The 21,150-nt window shown below is 42.9% G+C and overlaps 1 protein-coding gene across 1 annotated transcript in view; it reads left to right on the plus strand.

Annotated features, from left to right (window-relative positions):
- Positions 1–462: 462 nt before the first annotated feature.
- LOC308368998 (VPS10 domain-containing receptor SorCS1-like) overlaps positions 463–21,150 on the plus strand; it is a gene marked incomplete at both ends in the record, with an annotated part of 140,925 nt that continues 120,237 nt past the window's right edge. Inside the window, one exon of the mRNA XM_080843309.1 lies at positions 463–1,221. Coding sequence (XP_080699435.1) covers positions 463–1,221 — 759 coding nt within the window. The remainder of the gene's footprint in view (positions 1,222–21,150) is intronic.

Genomic DNA, 21,150 nt, shown 5'->3' on the forward strand with positions numbered 1-21,150 from the left:
CACTTAAAAAACAAAACACAGAAGAAAAAATGAATAAATATTCACAGACTGTGAAAAGAATGCAAGACCAACTCTAAAAATCGTTTCCCGAGATACAAATCGACCCATCTAGCTCTTTGACATATAATATGATATGCTAATATATAAATGAAGCGTCTTCGCATCTTGACTAATATGGATGTGTGGTCTTCGTGATGTAAAGATGAATACTGCGCGAGGGGAATTCTCCCCTATCTTATGTTCAGTCGAGCTCCTCCCCCGTGTGGAGCTTCATTTGACCAAATCCTTCAACTTAGACCGCTTCGCCGAATTGCACTTTTTTGATGCAGAAACAACTGTGTAGGCTATAGCTACAACTTGCGAGGAGTTCCGTTGCCGCACATCAAAACCGAGCGTCAAAAGGGAAGAGAGAGGCGAGAGATAAAGGACTGTACCCAGAGCATCTTTCCGGGGCTATCAGACATGGAGAAGGGGATCAGATTCTGCCCAAATTGGCGCCGCGCTGCCTGTTTCCTGTTTTTGATTCTTTGCTTTTTTGTTCCGTTGGCCAAAACGGAGATAACTTGCAGATCATGCCAGCCCCTGGACAAGACGGGTTCACGGGAATTACTGCTGAAACTGGACACGCTAGAATTTGCAACAGGGTCCGGAGGGGAAGTTATCAAATATGGAGTGGGGGCAGCAGGTTTTAATTCTGCAAGTGGTGAAACTCAACAGTCTGACAGCGCAGCTAAGTCATCCGAATACGGTGCGGGTCAAGGGAAATATTCTCATTCCAGGCGAAAGCGGAATATTGACAGGCACTATTTGCAGAAGAAACCCGTCCGAAGCGTGCCTAATACAAGCGGGGAATCAGGCAAAAGCCAGAATAAAGTTACACAGCCCCAGTGTAAGGTAGCAGGTGCCGGGAGAGCATCCGATAAATTACACAAGTGCAGATTTCGTAGCAGCACCCAGGTGAAGGAGATCAGAGACATTCGCGAAAAGTCACCTGCACCTGCTTTTTACACGGAGTCGCACGATGCTCGCGTCCAGCATGAGGGCACCGGAGGGCATCCTGTGCGCAGGTTCCGCCGCTCTGAGTCGCGGTGGAGAGGGGAGGACCGGAGAACGGCAAATTCAAAGCAGGACGAGCTGAAACTTACCAGCTCAACCTTTGCATTGACCGGAGACTCAGCCCACAACCAAGCCATGGTACATTGGTCTGGGCAGAACAGCAGTGTAAGTCACACAGACCCTTTGTTAACACACATATCCACTGAATGTATTGTGTTGTAGTTTTACGTTCTATATGTTGTGTGGTGGGTGTGAGCGGTCTGTTTTGTTGCGTCTGAGCGGCTTCTAAGCTGGAGGAGAAGCTTTATATTACGTCATGTAGCGTCACTCCGTGTTAAGTGCTCTCGTCAGTCTGCAACATAGCCTACTGTAGGCTGTCGGTGCAACATGCCATCACTCCCATGCAAATACACACCTGATGTCAGTTGCGGTTGACTACTCATCATTGACTTAGATATGTGTCAGACTAAGTGATATCCATTTATTCACTGAGCAATGGTTCATTTTTGAGTTAGACGGTCATGTTTTCGTTGTAAAGAACATCCAAACATTCCTTACACTGTTAAGTCAAGTCTTGCATACAAACCACTCCATTTAGGTAATCTGTCAGAAATAATGTCTTACCATTGCCCAGACCCTAAAACATATGGGGAGCTTTCCAACTGTGATCTCTTTTATGCTCTGACTTTGTGCTGTGGGTCTGTCCTATAACTCGTTTGTTATGCAGCAGGACAACATAACCCAATGTTATTTTCACCTCTATGATCTTGCTCAGTTGCGATTGCACAAGGCCCTGGTTGTGTGGATAATAGCTTTGTTGTTTGTGTGACTGTTGCCTATTGCTCTTTTGTGTGTGTGTGTGTATGTGTGTGTGTATGTGTGTCACTTTCCATTGTGTGTCCCTTAGAAGAAAGAAAGAAATAACCTTCCAGACAGTCTTTATTGCATCTCCGTTGTTCTGTTGTGTTCATCTGCCGAGGTGACTCTTTTGAACATTCCCTTTTCACCTGCCAGAGCCTCTGTCAGAATGAGGTCCCACGGCCTCTCTGATCACCTCCTCCACCTGTCCCCTTCTTTCATTTCTTTATTACTGTATTTACCCAGTTCTAAAACACACACACACATACACACACACTAAAACAACAAAAGTGCCACCAGAACAAAATAAATCTATCCGTTACTGAGTGTGGGTAGCCACAGCAACTGGACTTTGAAAGGCGGGTTATAAAAACACAGAGGCAACAGGGGAGGGGGGGTGTGCGAGATGGTCCTCCGCAGGCACACAGAGCAGAAACAGTACCTTTATTTTATCCTTTATTTCATTCATAACAGTAGTAGCCACAGCAACTGGACTTTGGGGGAGGGGGGTGGGGGGTCGGGGGAGTGGATAACGTGGGGGTAGAAACTGTGTGGTGGGTGTTTGGGCTCAGTCCCAGGTAAACCTACCTGCCTCTATCAGTTCCTGTGGCCATTATCAGGAGCTTAATTGAATTTCTTGGTGTTATGTCGTGCCTTCAATGGGATTCACAGACTGACGGCTCGGAATACATTTTTATTTCGGTCTCGAGTCGTGACAAAGGCACCAGAACTTTGCTCACGCCAGCTGGGTTCAGCTCAAAAATAAAACACGAGAGGAAAGAAACACTATGCTCTCTATGAAATATGGAGTGCCTTTCCGTAATGCAAAATACACGGCTGTATGATTGTTGTCTCTCATAGAGTTGAGATGATGAATGGTTTTTAGGTTGTGCAAATTTCCATTTGAATTTATTGGGGGGTTTAGATGTTAGCTGTTTACTCTCTCTTTCTCCCTCTTTCTCTCCCTCCCTTCCTCTGTGTGTGTGTATATGCGTGCATGTATTGCAGCCCCATCTGTGGCACATAAGGTAACCTTGCATCTGTTCTTTTCCCTCCCAGTTAGGCTGTCGTGCTTTTTATTTAATTTTCATTAATTTATTTATTTTAAAAAGGAGATCTTACATGGACAGCTAAAACCCAACTCTCAATAGAATCTCAAACCCCTCACTATTTCCCCAAAGCTGGGTTATGGATTCAGCACAGCCAGCCGTTAGCTTGATCTGGCATCTCATTCTGATGAAGTTTCCTCTGATGTTCTTGTTCAGATATCCTAACTAATGTTTTTGCCCTCACAGACTAATTTACTATTTGAGTTGTTTATATGAAATCAGTGTCAGAGAGTGTTGTTGTTGTTGTTTACATAGCCCTAAGAGTGAGCACATGGCACCACCAATAGTTGCAAGGGAATCTTTTCAATTTGAAACTAGCAGATGCAGAGTCAAGCTTAGGGGGTTATGGGTGTGTGTGTATATCCTGCCTGTGAGAAAGAAAGATAGAAAGAAAGTGTCTGAGGTAGATAAAGGGAGAAAAAAGAGGTTAAAAAAAGAGAGGAGGAGTGGAAGAGAAGGGGCTCAGAGAAAGAGAATAGATTCAGGTGCAGGGGCCCAGGGAAAATGGTGTTTCAACAGTGGCCTGCACTGACCTACCGGCCCAAGGTATTACTATGCTTGGGAGATGGAAAGAGGTAAGGCATACAGGGAGCTGGCAACCAGTATTTTGGATCAGGGAACTACTGTGGTCTTCTGGAAGGTTCCTTGTAAAAAAGGGCCTAGGGAGACTTAACTTAAATGGATGTTAGATCAGTCAACCATCTGCCCTAGTCCGTATGGTACAGTATGCGGTCCTAAGAGAAATAATCTGTGCACAGCCCTATTCTATTAAAGCCAAATGATTAATTCACTTAATTCAGACACTCAGAACAGAAAGCCTTCAAAGACATGTTACACATTTCTGCTCATAAAGAGCAAATATGTCCCTTTCAATGAGGTGATCAAGGACGTTAGGAAGACAAATAATCCCTCTTTGAGCGGCTTTATGTGCCAAGTGGGAGAAAAAAAAATCTAACTTTTTTTTGTTGCCAATTAGTGTGGAGTTTATCACACATAGTCCCTAGTTAGGCTGTGAAAAACACACTTGCACCAGCTGTCACTGACTATGGTCTCACACTGCTATGTGTTGAAGTCTATTTCTAGTCTTCCTGCTAAAAAAAGCTCTGCATCTCTCCCATACTGCCCCGCCAGTAAAATTCCCCCTAATTCTCGCAACGTTTCAACTCACTAAATCTCTATAAATTGATGCGTTTTTGAGTCGTCACAGCCGGTTGATCTCTGCAATGTTTTTGCCTGCATGTCTTGGGCTTTAGCGTGTTGTCTGAGGTAATGCTGTTGCAATAGCATCCTGACCTCAAGGCAGTTTATAGGCCTCAGCATGTTGTCTGAGGTAATGCTGTTGCAATAGCATCCTGATCTCAATGCAGTTTTTCACAGCAGTTAGCCGCCCATGCAGCGAGGAGTACTATGCAGTTCAAACTGTTACACATTAACTGTATGGCTTGAAATGTCTTACTAATTGTAATTGAGGCCTTCAGTGTTTCCCTTTATAGACCATTATCATCAATGGTCAGCCATAACATCTGTCCTCTGCCAAACTTTGTGTTTATAGACATATACTGTATGTATGTTATTGGTCCAATTTTGTGTTTTGCTAGCACAGTCTGACTTTATCAGCATCTTCATTATTTATACAGCAGCTAGATCCTATCGAACGATTGATGAATTTCTGATTAGAGGCATTCCATGAGTGCAGATATCCTGGAACACCACTAGGTCTCTTCACCGCTAGTAATCACTCCAAGTTTAATATACTCTCACATGACATTCATTCCAAGTAAGAAGAGCAGAATGGCACGTAGCAATTTTATAACATTAGGAAAAAGAGCAATTGGAGAGTATTAGGAATGTTCAAATGAACATGAATACAGGTGACTGTACAAATTAAAGAGGCATAAGTAGTCTCTCTGACTTAGCTTGGCTGCAGAGTGACAGAATTAGTTGCTTGGCAGTGCTTGACGCTGAGAGCCCATGTTGGAACTATTTTTGGGGCAGAGAATGAATAAAAAAAATTGAAATAAACGAAGGTAAAACACAGTCTGGTGCCTCAAACTCAGTGGCGGTCCGTCAGGGCCTTCAAGGCCTTCTCTGCTGGCCTAAACATCATCAGAAAATAAATGTAATAAAATAAATTTAATTTTAATATTTTCTTTTCATAAATATGTATTAAATGATTTCCCATAGTCCATTATCTTCATTTCATGCTTCCAGCGTTGTTCATTTATGTTAGAGCTTTCATCCAATCATATTTCCGCTATCATGTGTTGCCACGCTCCTTGAAATCTTCCCCGAGAACAGAAATCTTCCCTGAGGCCTTCAGAATTCACATTGAAGGCCCGTGTACATCTGATTGGCTATCACAACTTGCTGTTTCAGTTCATTTAAGTTGAATGAACTGAAACAGACAGTTGTGACAACCAATCAGATTTCGAGTTGGCGACACTGGGCCTTCTAGGCCCGGAAGATTTCTTTCCTCGCGTTGAACGTGACACGTAAACGTCCTTTGATTGGATACTGAGGCAGACCGGTGCAGTGCTTCAGTGCTCAGTTTAGCTGGCTAAAACGACGTACATCGGTTTCAATGCTTATTCTTCTAGTTGTTTCAATTGGTAAGACTAAATATAATTACATTAACCAACTCCAATAAATTAGTTTACACAAACTTGATAATTCCAGTTTTTGATACAATTACAACGCCATTTTCAAGACGGAACTTTCAAGAAAAACTGGATATCGTGAGGATGGGAAGTTTAATGAAACTGCTTTGCAGGTGGGACAATGCGATGTTACTTGTTAAACTTGTTAAACCTCACATTGAGTCACAAAGGCTACTTTTGGTGGACTTAATAAAACTTTGTAGACTAATCCCTGAAAATTGCCTTTTATTTTTAAGTTGTGACAGTAATATCCAAGCGATCATATAACTTAGAGTTTACTACTCTTAATGTATTGTTAATACGGGTGTATTGATTTGAAATGCTCCGGAAATATTAATAAAGTCTGTTGTACTCGACTATGTTAAGGTGATGCAATGCTCACTTATACTGCCTTTCTGTATAAAATATACTGGTTCGAGAGCCATGGCGTCATAATGATGGTATTAGGAGGTGGATTCACTCAGTTTAACATCGTGTAGGACATCGCTGAAGGCCTAGTCGTGAAATGCACGGACCGCCACTGCTCAAACTCAATTAGTAGGAGAACCATTGCATAAAAGCAATACGACACTCGTGTTTGTGGTGTTGTTAAAGGATATCCTCACGACCGTAAATATATTTGTCAAAGTAGCATATAAGGAAAGTGGTGGCAGTGTTTCAGGATGAATGATTGCCTCTTGAGGTGAAAAAAAGGTCATAAATTAACAGGCACCACAATTTATTGCTGTGACATGTAATTTCCGCTGGAATACGTATTTCACTAAACACAACACGTGTTTGCACTAGCAGCGACATGTAGTTGTACATGAAAGTGACATGCGTTTGACACTGTAGAAGAAACGCTGTAGAAAGAGGAAAACCACAATATAGAACCGAACACTGCGTTGGCAGAAATGCTCTAAACCAGGCACACCTCTGCACTGGAACCTACCAGGCTTGTTTTTAGCCGTTGGTGAATTTGTGGCCCTTTTTTTGCGGGTGGCTTAGGAAATGGCAATCCACCGGGTGTGTCGTGTCAGAAAAGTGATCACTCGCAGGAGCAGTCACGGTCTGCTTACGAGCCTTTATCTCGGGCAGAAACGTCGCCCTGCCTGCCAATAACTCCAGCCCTTGCCTCTCATTCCTTCCTGCAGGTTCTCTCCGGAGGAATATAATCTCTAAATAATAAAGAAACGACGTGGAATAAACTAGAGCTTCCGGTGGGGGGATAAGTTTGAGCGGGGAGACAAGCGAAGCGCAATCTAGCCTTCATTCCGCGAAAGGAGGCCCAGGTGCCCGTACCTCATTCCAGCAAATGTGTTCCAGCCTTACTATTACTCCCTGTTAATACGCACAGGGTCTGTTATATTTTACCTAGTTAATAGAGAGGAAGTTTCTGTGCGTGTGTGCGTGTGTGTGTGTGTGTGTGCATGTGTGTGTGAGTCTGTGTGTGGGTGTCTGTGTGCAGTTCATATGGAAGCAAGATTTCAGTGCCTTGAGAGTTTTCAGTTTGTTGCGCAGCGAAAGCAGAGATCAGGCAATTTCACTTTAGGGTTTGCGGAAGTGCATCATATTTTCATAGCTCTAAAGGCAGAGAGTGAAATTAAAAAAGCCCCCCCCCCTCCCTCCCCCTGCAGCATTTTAATCTTTCAAGCGCAACCTGTACATTTATTTAATGATGTGAACTTCCAACTCCCCCAGCCTCTTGTTTATTGAGGTCATTCCCATCCAATATTTTGACAGCAGACTAAGTGACAAGCAAGAGGCAGTAACATATTTTTTTATGACGTCGTCCTCGAAAGCCATTACCGGGGCCACGGCCGCGGATATGGGACACCAGTACGGGGTCAGAGGTCAAACTATTCCACAAGATTGCCCTGGATTGGTGACTTTGAGGTGCGAATTGAATCGGCTGTAGATAAGGAGAGAGTGTGAGAGAAAGACGGAAAGGTGAAGCGAAGCAAATGTAAGTCTAGTGGGCCACGCGTCTTGTGTTTCTCCACCAGAGGATTCTTCGCGCCTAAGCTAAGGCTAACGCTAACGCTGGCTGACAGGTGAGAACAGCAGTCCACAAAGAGCATACGTCCAATGAGAGTCTGCCTCTTTAAAAACCTCGGCTCCCGGGGAAAGATAAGAAGGAAACAAAAAAATGGCCTAGCCACCTTTTCCGTGATACAAACCCTCCGTAACAAACAGCACCACCAAACTCACCACCAAACCGCCCTTTTAAGCTGAAGGAGGCCATTATTCCCAGAGCTGCTCGGCCTGGAGGAGGAGGGATGGCGGTGGACATGATGGTGATGTGATGGTGATTGAGGGAAATCGAGGCATGGGAGAAGAGTGAGGGCACGGTAGCCAGGGTGAGAAGGGGTTCGGGGGGGGGGGGGGGGGAGGTCATCAGCGCTGCGTAGTGTTGTGTTGTAGGCGAGGAATCTCTCTTCAACCGCACATCTGATGGATTTGTTTTATATCTCTACCTTCTTGTTATCGATTATAAAATAATAACATGGCATTTGAGAAAAAAATTGCCTAAGTTGGCAAGGGATAATGTCATTATGTAAATATGCTTGTCATAGAAGTGCATCATTCAGTAAGACCCATTGTTTATCATGTAGGATGAGAATAATTACAAAGCGCTCAATATCTGATAATGATGGAGCCCCCCCCCCCCCCCCCCATAGATTGTTAAGAAATGGAAGTGATGAGACCCATTTTATTTGAAAAGAAAAGAGAAGTCGTCTTCATTGGATCATGAATGAAGGGCTTATGGGGGAAGAAAGAGCTTTGCAACCATTAACCCAGGGTACGTATAAATGAATTACAGTATGCAAAGCTGTAAGCACCTTAGTCTCTGGCGAGCATCAAATCTTTTGAAAGGGTTTTCAAGTGCAGCGTAAGCCACCATTCACTGTGGCCACACAACAGGGGGATGTGGTGCAGAAAATGTCCTGATTTGATTTACAACATCTGTGTGTGTGTGTGTGTGTGTGTGTGTGTGTGTGTGTGTGTGTGTGTGTGTGTGTGTGTGTGAATGTATGTACGTATGTGTGGTTGTGTTTGTGTTTGTCTTATCTTAATGGCTAATTAACTTAATCCAATATTTCACCTAATCTGGTCACGCTTTCTGAAACACAGAGGGCTTTCGCACAAAGCCTGCAGTTCTGGCAACTGAAGGAAGAGAAAGGGAAGAAAAAGAAGCAGCCGAAGGCGAAAGCCAAGGAGAGAGGTGAGAGGAAGAAAGAGAAGGAGAGAGAGAGAGAGGGAGAGAGAGGTGAGAGGGAGAGAGAGAGAGAGAGAGAGAGAGAGAGAGAGAGAGCAACGGAGAGATCGAGTAGAAGACAGTTCTCTGTGGACTGCTAAGAAAAGGCCAATCAATCTTACACATGTAATTGACATTCCCCCTAAATGTTATTAAACATGCTCCTCTCCCATCCGGGGCAAACCAAAAGTTGCCTGCCTGACAACATAAAACAACTGGGAAATGGGGATACGCTTTACTGGCCCGACCCAAATGTGTTCCAATCCAACTTATATAGCTTTTGGTTGCTGTTGGTTTTTTTCCCCCTTCCCAAGCGTGGGCATTCTAAATCAGGACAAATCAAAAGTGAACCCTAAAGATTTGCACAGATTTTCAATCATTTGCACCAAAAAACAAACAAACTAGTTATTTTTTTTGTAGGCAGTTGAAGAACACTAAATCTTGGCGGTTGTTTTAGAATTCAAGTCTGGTCAACATTAGTCTATTAACAGATTGAATAAAGTGGTATTAATATTAGATGAGGTTTCATGAGAGATGGAAAAAACAGAGGTGCATCCCTGGAAAGCAACATCAAACAGATACAGCAGAGAGGGAAATAGCCCCACCACCACCACCCCCCACCCCCCACCCCCTCTTTTCTCCTTTGTAAAGGCATGGAACATCAGAGGCAGGTGTGAATTAATACGTTAAATAAATCATGCCCAAAAGCCCTCATTCATTCAATTCCTCTGCGGCACCCGCATATGCACACACACACACGCACGGCCAGAAACATTAGTAAACTAGAAGGGCACTCGGAGAGCGCAGACCTCCATCGAGACCAAATGCCCTGTCTCGCAATGTTAACGGAAATTAACTAAATCATTTGTGGATCCCCGCCCTGTTATTTAAATCCGCTCCAAAGTTAATGGGTCCTTCCTTGGCCCACGCTACACTAAGTTTTCATGAAAACCGGTCTGGTAGTTTGTGTAAGCCTACCGATAGGCAAACAGATAAACAAGCAGCACTGAAAATATAACCGCCTTGGCGGAGGTAACAGTCAGATCCGAGATCTGTCTTTCATTTCTGAGTGCATCTTTTGATGTTGATGTCATCATGACAAATCTTTTTTTTTCTCCATTTCCTTTCACAAATATTATCCAACTATGCCTACTGTTTCCACTACAGACAAATGGTGCATATCTCAGGGTAGAACATTACACAGACAACATTAACTAATACATTTACTAATGAAAGGTACATTCAAAAATGTTCCCAATCCTTCGACCTTTTGACCTGCCATACTTAACACAGTTATTTATTTGTTTCCAGATTTCAGATAAATACATGCAACACATCAAATTACCATATTATCTTTAAGTAAATATGTAAACGAGTCAAGGTAACGGCATATGTGGCCTTTTGGCTGGGCCTGTCTGCGTGGCGAAGCCCTTTGAAAAGCCTGTCGGGTGGCAGATGAAGACATCTGGCACTAACCTGCCACATCTGCCCCTGTCCAAATATGTTTACATCAATACGCTGACGCTTTGATCACCGGCTGCCACCACCACCACATCCTCCCCCCATTTGTGTCAGTCAGGCCTGTTTTTGAGTCAGCCTGAACTTTTGTGAATCTGTTTCTGGGCCTGATGTAATAGAATAGGTGAAGAATTATACAAGCTGGGGGAAGATTGGTGTTTGTGTTTGTGTTGATGTTTGGTTTGATGTGCGTGGCCATATCGACTTGTACGGCTGGCGTGTGTCTATTTAGACACATTTGTTCCCTCCATCACGAGTGTATCCACTTCATTCATTGATTTATTTATTCTTGCTGTTTGACAGTTTCTAGATTTCCGGTGAGTGATCATGGCTATCTGTTTCCGCTGCCCGCGCTATCCATCAGGTTAGATTTTCCGCATCTGAAAGTCTCTATGTGTATTAAATGCATCTGGAATATAGATTGCATTAACTGGTGCTTTTGTGAGTGTGTGTGTGTGTGTGTGTGTGTGTGTGTGTGTGTGTGTGTGTGTGTGTGTGTGTGTGTGTGTGTGTGTGTGTGTGTGTGTGTGTGTGTGTGTGTGTGTGTGTGTGTGTGTGTGTGTGTGTGTGTGTGTGTGTGTGTGTGTGTGTGTGTGCGTGTGTGTGCGTGTGTGTGTGTGTGTGTGTGTGTGTGTGTGTGTGTGTGTGTATGTGTGTGTGTAATTTATATGTAAAATAGCACGAGGAAGTGCAGGTGCTGGAATGATAGATTGGATAAGCATTTAATTCTAACAGCCATACCTCATTAGGCCTCGAGCCTCTGTGATTGGCTGGACGGGATGTCCGCTGATTGAATCATCCAGCTCAGCAACAAGATCCTCGGGGGGCTGGGGGTTGGACCAGACCACGAGTCTAATAGAGAAGTGTTTGGAGTTAAGTGGAATCCACCAAAAAGAAAGACAGAGAAAGAGACAAGACCGACGGAAAGAAAAAGATGGGGACCATTGTATATAGAAGAAAAAAAACAAGTGCTGGTCATGGTCAATTGAGTTCTGTCTCCATGTATCAGGCTGCTCATACCTCTCAACAAGTCACCAGACTAGAGTAGAGTCGAGAGGAGAACCATCCCTGTAAATGACTAAGGGTTGGACTCAGTGATCCAGGGAAAATGTGTGTGTGTGTGTGTGTGTGTGTGCATGTGTGTGTGTGTGTGTGTGTGTGTGTGTGTGTGTGTGTGTGGCTTTACATTAGATCATGACTGGGTGGGTCGATGGCTACAAAATAAACATATTCTGGATTTGTCAGCTGACTTTATCTTTTGGGTATGGTGGCTGCATTATTAATTGATTAATTACTCATTCATCATTTATTTAACCAGGTGGTGCTTTTGATATTTAAATCAGCTGCATGTTTATAAATAGACCGGCCAAACTTTTTTTCTCTTGGTTCACAGAGGCACAGTGTTGAAATGGTAACACCTCACTATATGGATAAATATGCATACCTAGTACATATGTACTATGCATACCTGCATAGATATGTGCGCCTAACTATGGATAGATATGTACGCTTAACTATGAATGGATATATATATATATATATATTGTATGCCAATCTATGAATATATATGTATGCCTAACTAAGAATGAACTGTTGACTCATACAATTACTTAGCCACACAACCTTGCATCTTATAAGGGCAGCAAAATGGATGAAGCTATTTGCAGAGCCAACAATTGTATGCTAATCAAGTGTTAATCGGATCTGATTGTATGATATTGTGATCTGACGAGAGTTATGAATAGCACTTCTTGGCATTCAATGGGAGTATAAACATGTACTAATAACCATAATCTGGGCCATAGACATAGAACCTCTAGACAAAGAACCTAACTCCCCGGATGTCTTACGAGATGTGCTAAAGATAGACGCTAGCAGCATGGCTATGAATGCGTTGCAAATGCATTCATCTGCATAGTAATAAGTGAACTCACAGCTGTCCACCAGAGTTTTCAGACACCTCTGTACGGAGCTCTGCTCGTTGGTTAAGGTGAGGGAGATATCAGTGGCAACACTTTAATCATTCCCAGCTTCCTTCTATAAACAGTTTGTCTTTCAGGTATCACTTCAGAAATTTCATAATACATATTTCAGAATCGGACAGTACTGCAGCCAAAATTAACATTCTCTGTTGCATTAGCCTTGGCCATCAAGTAGGGATGAAAGATTAATCCCAGAAATACAGCAATTTGTAAATTTTCAAACGCGGCTAAATGCATCTGTTATGACTTATCACACACCCTCTTTATGTCAGGATATTTTAAAATTGAATATGCATGCATTTTGTGAAGTATAAAAGAGAAATATAGATGGCCTCAAATGTATGACATATATACAAAAAATATCAAAGATCCTGCCTAATTAGGGGGCGTCTTCTGTCGACAGGGGTCAGATCCTTGGCGTGCAATCATTGACATTAACATTAATGATCACACATCACATACTTGATGGGTTTTTCATTTCCATATTTGCCGCCTCTGAGGCTAAGATTCCAGGCACGCACTCTATGTCCATGGTGCTACACCAAGTGCCTGGTCTGTTACCTCCACGAGGAGTGGCACAGGGGGGACGCTGCCCCTGCGTAGCTCCCCAGAGACAGTCCAGCACGCCACCTCCTGCCACCTCCCTTGCTGGGCACCGCCAGCCTCACTTTGCTTCACTCTGTCTGGGCCCCAGTGCCAAAAAAAAAAAAAAAAACCTCCAGACTGGCATTGCGCCCGTGGCTTATCTGTGCCAAGTTTGGCCAGTGCCCGCATCCCCGACCCTCCCTCTTCCACCCCGTAGACCCAGGAAGGCAGTGCCGGTTCCTCTCTCTCCTCCAGCCAGATGTGTGCATACCAGCATACCAGCAGCCGCTTCCCCCAGCTGGGAACGGAGAGGGAATGAGGTGAAAGTTAAAAGGTGTAAGTTATGTTAATTTTACTCTGACCAGGCTTGCTCTGATATAGAGGCCCTCGTGGGCTGGTGGAGTTCAGATAGGACCACTTTACTGCTACTAATTAAAGAAATACTCTGCAACCAGGAGGATTCAAATGCAGAGAGTAAAAACATGATATTACCCTATTTACTTCTCTCCGTTTCTCACACTCTCTTTATATCATTCTTTAATTTGCTCTATCTCTCTTCCTCTCTTTCTCTCTCCCTTGTTCTTTTTCTCCTCTTGAACTGCCCTATCACCTAGTGTGTAATATTGTTTTACAACAGCAATAAACGATGTTGAGGGGCAGAGTCTCACTTTAGGAGCGAATGTCCTCATGAAATATCACCCAATACCACAACCTCCACCTCCGGCTCTCAACCTAGGGCTCTTCTCCGCTCGGCTTCGAACACCTCCCGTCCAATCAGCATGGCTAGGTCCGGAGATGTTAAAGTATATCAGCGCGGGGCGTCAAGGCTTTCTGTCGGCTCGGACACTCTCTCCCCCTCTTACGGCCTCTGCAGGGGCCCCCTGCCATCACCCAGCCCTCGGCAGTAAATCACACCTTGGGGGACAGTCACCCTGAGGAATCGCTCCCTGGCAGGCAGAGAGGAGGCTGTGGCCACAGGATAAAAAGGGTGCTCTGAGAGAGAGAGCGAGAGAGAGAGAGAGAGAGACAGAGAGAGAGAGAGAGATAGAGCCCTTCCCTGCTTCCTTCCAGTCCTTTCACCCCCCCCCCCCCCCCCCCCCCCCCCCCCCCTCCAACCTCCTTATCCCCCCAGCAACTACCACCACCACCTGGTAAAGGTTGCAGTCGAAATGCAAAAGTTCTTTTCACACAGAAAAACATACATTCATGCTAGGTTCTCGTTTCCAGGTTAAGGGGTGGAGAAGACATGATTGAATGAATGGGGCTGTTTTTTTTATCTCTCCTGCAATGTTATCATCATGAGGAGATGTAAGTTTGTGATAGGTAGTAAAAAAAGGTGATTTACACAAATGACGGTAAATCTGCTAACAAGATGCTATTTTTCTCGTCCCCTTATTTAAGAGAATTGGAAGCTGCTTCCCACCCAACACCACACACACATAGGCACCCAACATCACACACACACACACACACACACACACACACACACACACGCACACACAATTCTTTCACATGCACAGTTCTTTTTTTGAAATGCTTCTTCAGAGCTAAATGGAATGCCAGTTCATATTGGTGAATTACAATGGCAGCCTGATCATATCTCACTGACAAAAGTGACAACAAATGCAACTGTTTATCTGATTAAGGACACACAATAAATCTGAGTGGTAGACTATATGCTTGCGCCTTTCCTTTGGACATTGTCATGTTTGACATTGTATTCACTATGCCTCGCAACAGACACAACACACACACACACACACACACACACACACACACACACACACACACACACACACACACATACACACACACACACACACACACACACACACACACAGAGACACACAACGCATATTTATTTTAAATTCTGTTCAATATGGTGTATTCAGATGCAGAGGGTGCTACAGGGATGGGAGGCATATGAGAAGTCAGGTTTGGGTGACCGTGGGCGGAATGAAATCAGTCTACTCTCCAAGCACCTGGCAACTCTGTCATTACCAACAAAGAGAGGATGCAGATGCATGGTTGACTTGGCGTGCTGGTACTTTGACACGCTAAGAGCTCTCAGATTTATGGACGTGTAAAGGGAGACACCAGACACACACACACACACACATTGTCATGTTTGACATTGTATTCACTATGCCTCGCAACAGACACACACACACACACACACACACACACACACACACACACACACACACACACACACACACACACACACACGACACAAAACAAAATCAAACAACAGAGGCATCAACTGGATATGATAACATAGCTGTCATATTCATAGATATGTTCAAAGCTCCGATCTTTAACTGTGTGAGGTGAGAGACCACGCGCACACACACACACACACACACACACACAAACGAAAGTCACAAAAATTAACAACAGAGACATCATATATGAATGTTAGGACAGCTGTTTTCCTTTAGCGGCAAACCAAGAGTAACAAGTTATATAACCAGTTGGATCGGCAGTCATTTTCAGGACACCATAAACTCACACAGACAATAGGATTTGGGTTTGGTTGCCTCATGTAAACTGCAACAACCAACTAGAATGCGTTTCGTGAACGAACTGCGAGAGTGTGCTTGCTCTGTGACAGAGAGAACAAGTGCCAATGAATTAACATGTATTTACATCTACTCAATCAGTGTAGTGGGGCCTTCTTCCAATATATTTTAGCAAGCAACCAAGCTCAACCATTATATTTTGGCTCCACTGACGTTTAGACATATGAGGGTATCTTTGTTGTTCTGTTTTTGTTTGTTTGTTTGCTTGTTTATTGTGAAAGGGTCTAGTGTGTTACATTTGGTCATAGCCTAATAGTTCCAGAGTCTCGTTATACTGACTTACTGAGCTAAGTGAATTGTTGAAATTGTTATCTTGGTAAAAGGAAACATCTCTGCAACAATATTGGAATGAATGCGGTTACATAGCCAGCTTTACTTAAAGTTTATTGTAAGATAGGCCTATATGTTAGACTTAATGCAGTTAGAGTTAGACTGTAGGTCTAGTATCAAACGTAAGCAACACTTTTACTGTATAGCTAGAGAGCACGTGTATCACATTGGTTTATAGTCTGTCAAATTAGTTCTAGTTATTGGTGTTCGTTGGCATAAAAAGTTAGTCTTCTCTTATAAGCCTATAGTACATCTGATTAGAGCTAGCAACCATGAAAAACCTCTTCTGAAACTAAGAAGGATAACTATGACTAAATGTGACTAAAACTAATATGCATTTTTGTCTTAAGACTGAATCTAAAATAGCTGCCAAAATTAATACATCTCAGTGTTCATTTTGGCAGCTATTTTAGATTCAGCAGCTATTTTAGATTCAGTGCATATTAGTTTTAGTCACATTTAGTCATAGTTATCCTTCTTAGTTTCAGTCTAGTTTTCGAAAACTGAGCACACTACAACAGCTACGCTGTGTGTACATCCTCAAACGTTTTTCAGTTAACCTAATGATTCAAGGTCTCTCATGAATCATTACTCCCAGGACACGGGTTAATGTTAACTCACGCTATCGGTCACAACAAGTTACTTGGGATATGCTACCTCATAGTTAGCTAACGTTAGCTAGCTAAACGTTTACAGAGGCTAACGTGAAGCTTCAATCAAAAATTATTAGCTAGCTTTCCAAGCTAGCTGACACAACCTAAACACTCGACTGCCCCTTTGAAGTCAACTTAACGTTGGCTAATATATTCTAATAACTAGTTATCATTGACAGTTACAAGCTAATTTACCAAACTCCTTTCTGTCCTAAATTGAGCAGTTGCTGGTGTGAGCTACAATATGGGAGCTAGCAAAGCCATTTCTAGCTCTACTTCACAATACTGCTGCCTAGTGTAATAAGTTAACGTAAAACATAAATGTTTATAAAGTATCAGACATAAACAGGATACAACACACCAGTTACCAATTGATATTATGTGTTTATATATACCGAAAATGTCAGTAAATCCAGATGATGATTATGCTGCTGCTGCTGTTGGTCCCGTCGCAGGTCCCGTCGAAACCCCGGAGTCGCGACCCTGTCAGTTGTTTCCATGTGAAATCAATGGAATGCTTCACTTTTTGGCGCCGTATTGACAACTGTCTGTCACTCGCACACTGTGCTTGTAAATTATTTTTCAAGTTTGCACGTACCTATTTATGCGAGTGAAATACTCGCACTGTAGAGCCCTGGAAGGTGTCTCTTAATATTCCTACAGTTGAATGGAGAACGACTGATAGAGCGGGTGACGTCACAATGGCTCAACCTTCCCCATGTTAGTCAATGAGACAAAAGGGGGATGAAAAAATGGAATAAAAAAGGAGTGACAAGGAGTACCGCCACGAAAAGTCATAGCAGCTTGCACCGGATCGGGCCGGACGTTTTGGTGTTTGAATGGCGTCTCTAGCTCAATCGGGCGAGGAGTAGTTAGCTGCAAGAAAAACGTACGGAATAAATAAATAAATAAAGAAATAAAGAAAACTTGACGATAACAATACTGTGCTTCCCTTCGGGCAAGCACACTAACAAGGACAAAAAAGGGGACTCTATCCTCTACTCTGTTGAGACAGGTGCAATTTACAGAGCAATTTTTCTCTTTTGGGGCGGTGAATTGCCTTCATTGTTCTCTCTGGCGCTTGCTGAGTCACAAGTGGCGACCTAGACGAGGCATTTTGTATTTGTCCTGGACTTGTTTATTTTGTTTGCCTTTATTTCTTTGTCCCTCTTTTTTTATTCCAAGGCGTCAATCAAGTTAAAAAAAAGTGAAGAAACGTCCCCATCATGCCCTCCTGTCTTCTCAAGTTGTCGTCTCATTTCTCCTCTCTGTTACGGAGGCCAACTGTTTCCTCAAATAAAGCCGTTGAAACACCTCACAGACAAAGAAAGAACACGTTTTGCCTTTGCCTTGTTTTCTCAGGTAGAAGCGACGTAAGTGTTAGAAACAGTTTCAGATTGTGTGCTGCGTGCAACAGCAGGAGCGAAAAATGGTCATCATCCACTAAAATGGAGCCAAATTCAGGCTTGCGAAAGCTCACTTTATATCTTGAAACGTACCAGAATGAAGTTTCCATCGATCAAGGTTATTGCCACGCTTTCCCCCCATCACTTACCACTCTTTGCCCTTAATACTTTTCATCGTAATCTGCTTGAGTCGAAAGGCATTTTCCACACTGAGTTTTTACAAGGGGAAAGGCACAGCATTTCCATACTACTCATTGAGTCTTATTTACATTTCATAGCCAGAGAGCTTTTTCTGTGTGCGGCTGGAAGCTATTTTCCTCCTGGCTCAGGGCGGGTTGGAGTGGGGTGGGGTGAGGAGGATTCTCCTCCAGCAAGTGTTCACATGGAGCATGGATTTGTTTGAATTTTTTCCCCCCCCCCTATCTCTCTCACTACTATTTTTATCTAGGGTAGAAATTTCTGTTTATATATGCCTCATATGCAAGCACTGACTCCCTCCACCTGGGAATGTTAAATATTGCTGGACGGTGCAGATTTTCCCCATTTTTATCAGACTTTTCTAAGTGTAGAACATTTGCAAAACTGCAGCTTTTTCTTTCTACTCTCTCCATCTCTCTTTCTCTCTTTTTTTCTGCTTGTTTGCACGCTCATCTAAAGGCCCTTTGGATGCGGATAGAGAAGATGGGCTGGTGTACGGCGTGTTCCTTCTTCTGCCTTCTTCTCCTTCTTCCTCTTATCTGAGGACTGTCCTTAACCCATTTAGGCCTAAAACGCCTGGAAAAAATGTCTGTAAAACCTATGGGCGATTTCAGAAACCTCCCCTAAAACCTGAAGTTTTTCTAGAAATTCAGCAATTGTGTCAACGCCTACTACATTACTGATTTCTCAGCCCCTGTAACAGATAGGAACACAATTCAAAAAGTATTTGAGAGCTTACACCTGTGGCTTTCATGGGAATTAGAATTTTTGTTTACAAATATTTACAATATTTACATACACCTTCTCAAAAGTAAAAAAAAAAATATGTAAAAGTGCAGGATCAGCACAAAACAGTAAAAAAAAAAATGAAATAGGCTATATGACAAAGTATATAACAAAGTGAAATAAAGTATATAACTATATAATTATAAGTATATAATTCTTAAAGGGAAAGTTTTAACTTTTGAGTTGTTTACTTGTTTTATTATGAGCAGAAGGGAATACGATTAACATCTATTTTGTTGTCCGTGTAGTTTTTACATACCAGGGATATTTTATGCTCATTTGGACACTATGGATGGAGAATGGACCTGACAGTGTCAACCTCTGAGTTGTTTACTTGTTGTATTATGAGCAGAAGGGAATAAGATTTTGATCAACAATTATAACTATTTTGTTGTCCATGTAGTTTTTACATACCAGTGATATTCTTATGTTCATTTGGATACTATCACTGAGATACAGATGAACTAGTTTAGTGTCAAATATTCCATTCAAAGGGAAAAAACAGGAATAATTCAAATAAAAAACAAAACAAATTTCAAGTACATCTTATTTATCAACTGATAAATACTGTATGCTGGGCTGAAATGGAAGGCAACCAAAGCATTCACTATAATAAAGTCAAACGAGGATTCAGCATTAACTGATTATAAACAACATTCTATAGGGACTGATTATTGTTTCGAAATACTAGAATATAAAATAATGCAAAGAATAGAGAGATGTCGATATAATTTGCTCGTTCACACTCTTGCTCACTGGAGAAAGTTTTAACAACATAGCAAGCTAGCTTAGTGTTAATATAGCCCTCTATGATACCATATACCGTTTCATTTACCTCAAGTAAACCTACATTTAAGCAAGTAACAATCGTTAACAACTACAGATAACCATATTCTGTAACTACCAGTACTCACAACTCACTCCTTGCCTAATTTACTTTGAGCTAACTCCTTGGCTATAATCCTGGCTGTCGTGGAGGAGACGTTACTTAGCAAAGCGAGAAAGCCAACGATTTTTTTTTAAATCTAATAATGGCAAAACATTTGGGGCACTATCACGTGTCTATTCTGATGCATTTCATTGGCCCAGAGGCCGACAATTTGGGCAAAAACCCCCCTTATACCGGAAAATGACAAACGCTTTCCTGTCCTTAAAGGTAGAATGACGCAACAGCGCTCCCGGCTTTAATGGTAGAACAGCGGTAATGCTTTCCCGGCTTAAATGGGTTAAAGAAAACACCGAGCAGAGAGAACCAGGGCTTTTAGGAACCCAATGCCTCGTGACAGGGCGCTGTCGAGAAGGTATGATATTGTTTCTAATGAGATTTCCCTTTTGCCGTCTCATGGCCTCTGGGGGAGTCGTGCCGGGTGAGAAGAAGACGAAAAAAAGAAAGAAAGACAGAAGGAAAGCATGAAAGAAAAAAAAGTATGGATTAGGAGGTACCTGATTACTGTATTTCTAGCTCTGTTCGAGGCCTCCTTCGAGAAGGGGGGGGGGGTCGATGTGCGCACCTGCAGCTAGCTCCCATCATGTTTGATCCCCAGGAACTGGCGCTAGCGGATTGATCTGAAGTGAAATCAAAATGATGAGGCTGAGACGGTGGATGAAAGAAATTGAAGGCCGATACTGTGTTCTCTCTCCATTTCGCTCTCCCTCTCTCTGTATCTGACTGTTACTCACGTTGTTACATTCCCCCCCCCATTTTCTCTGTCTGCCTTGCTCTCCTTGTCTCGTCTTCCATGCTTACTGCCTATCACAGGGTTGTAATTGCCGCCTCCATTGAGGAATTGATTATTAGATGGGGGAATCAGCGAGAGCTCAGGGATGTGAGGTTGTTTCCAGAGGCACCGTAATGATGTTGTGGCTGGCAGATGGGAATTTACTCCACACCATTTGCAGGCTATGATTCGCAGCTGAGAATCCGGAGCGCACCGTCCTTGGCGCTCTTCAACGCGCAACGGACATTAGACACTCGAACCGTGAAAATTATCCCTTCCCCTGTACCGATCTCATTCGGCAATGTGTGCAACCATTTCTACATGATCATTCAACCGCGCCCAACCTCCCCCACCGAAAGTCTCTTTTCACTTTGTCATGTCTATGCGACAACTTATTAATACAATAATCAGGCTCACTCGGAGGTTAAGTTCACAGGTGACACATCACTTGGTTTACTTTAGGTTCTGCATTAT

This window comes from Sprattus sprattus (assembly GCF_963457725.1).
Source record: "Sprattus sprattus genome assembly, chromosome: 1".
Classification (NCBI taxonomy): domain Eukaryota; kingdom Metazoa; phylum Chordata; class Actinopteri; order Clupeiformes; family Clupeidae; genus Sprattus; species Sprattus sprattus.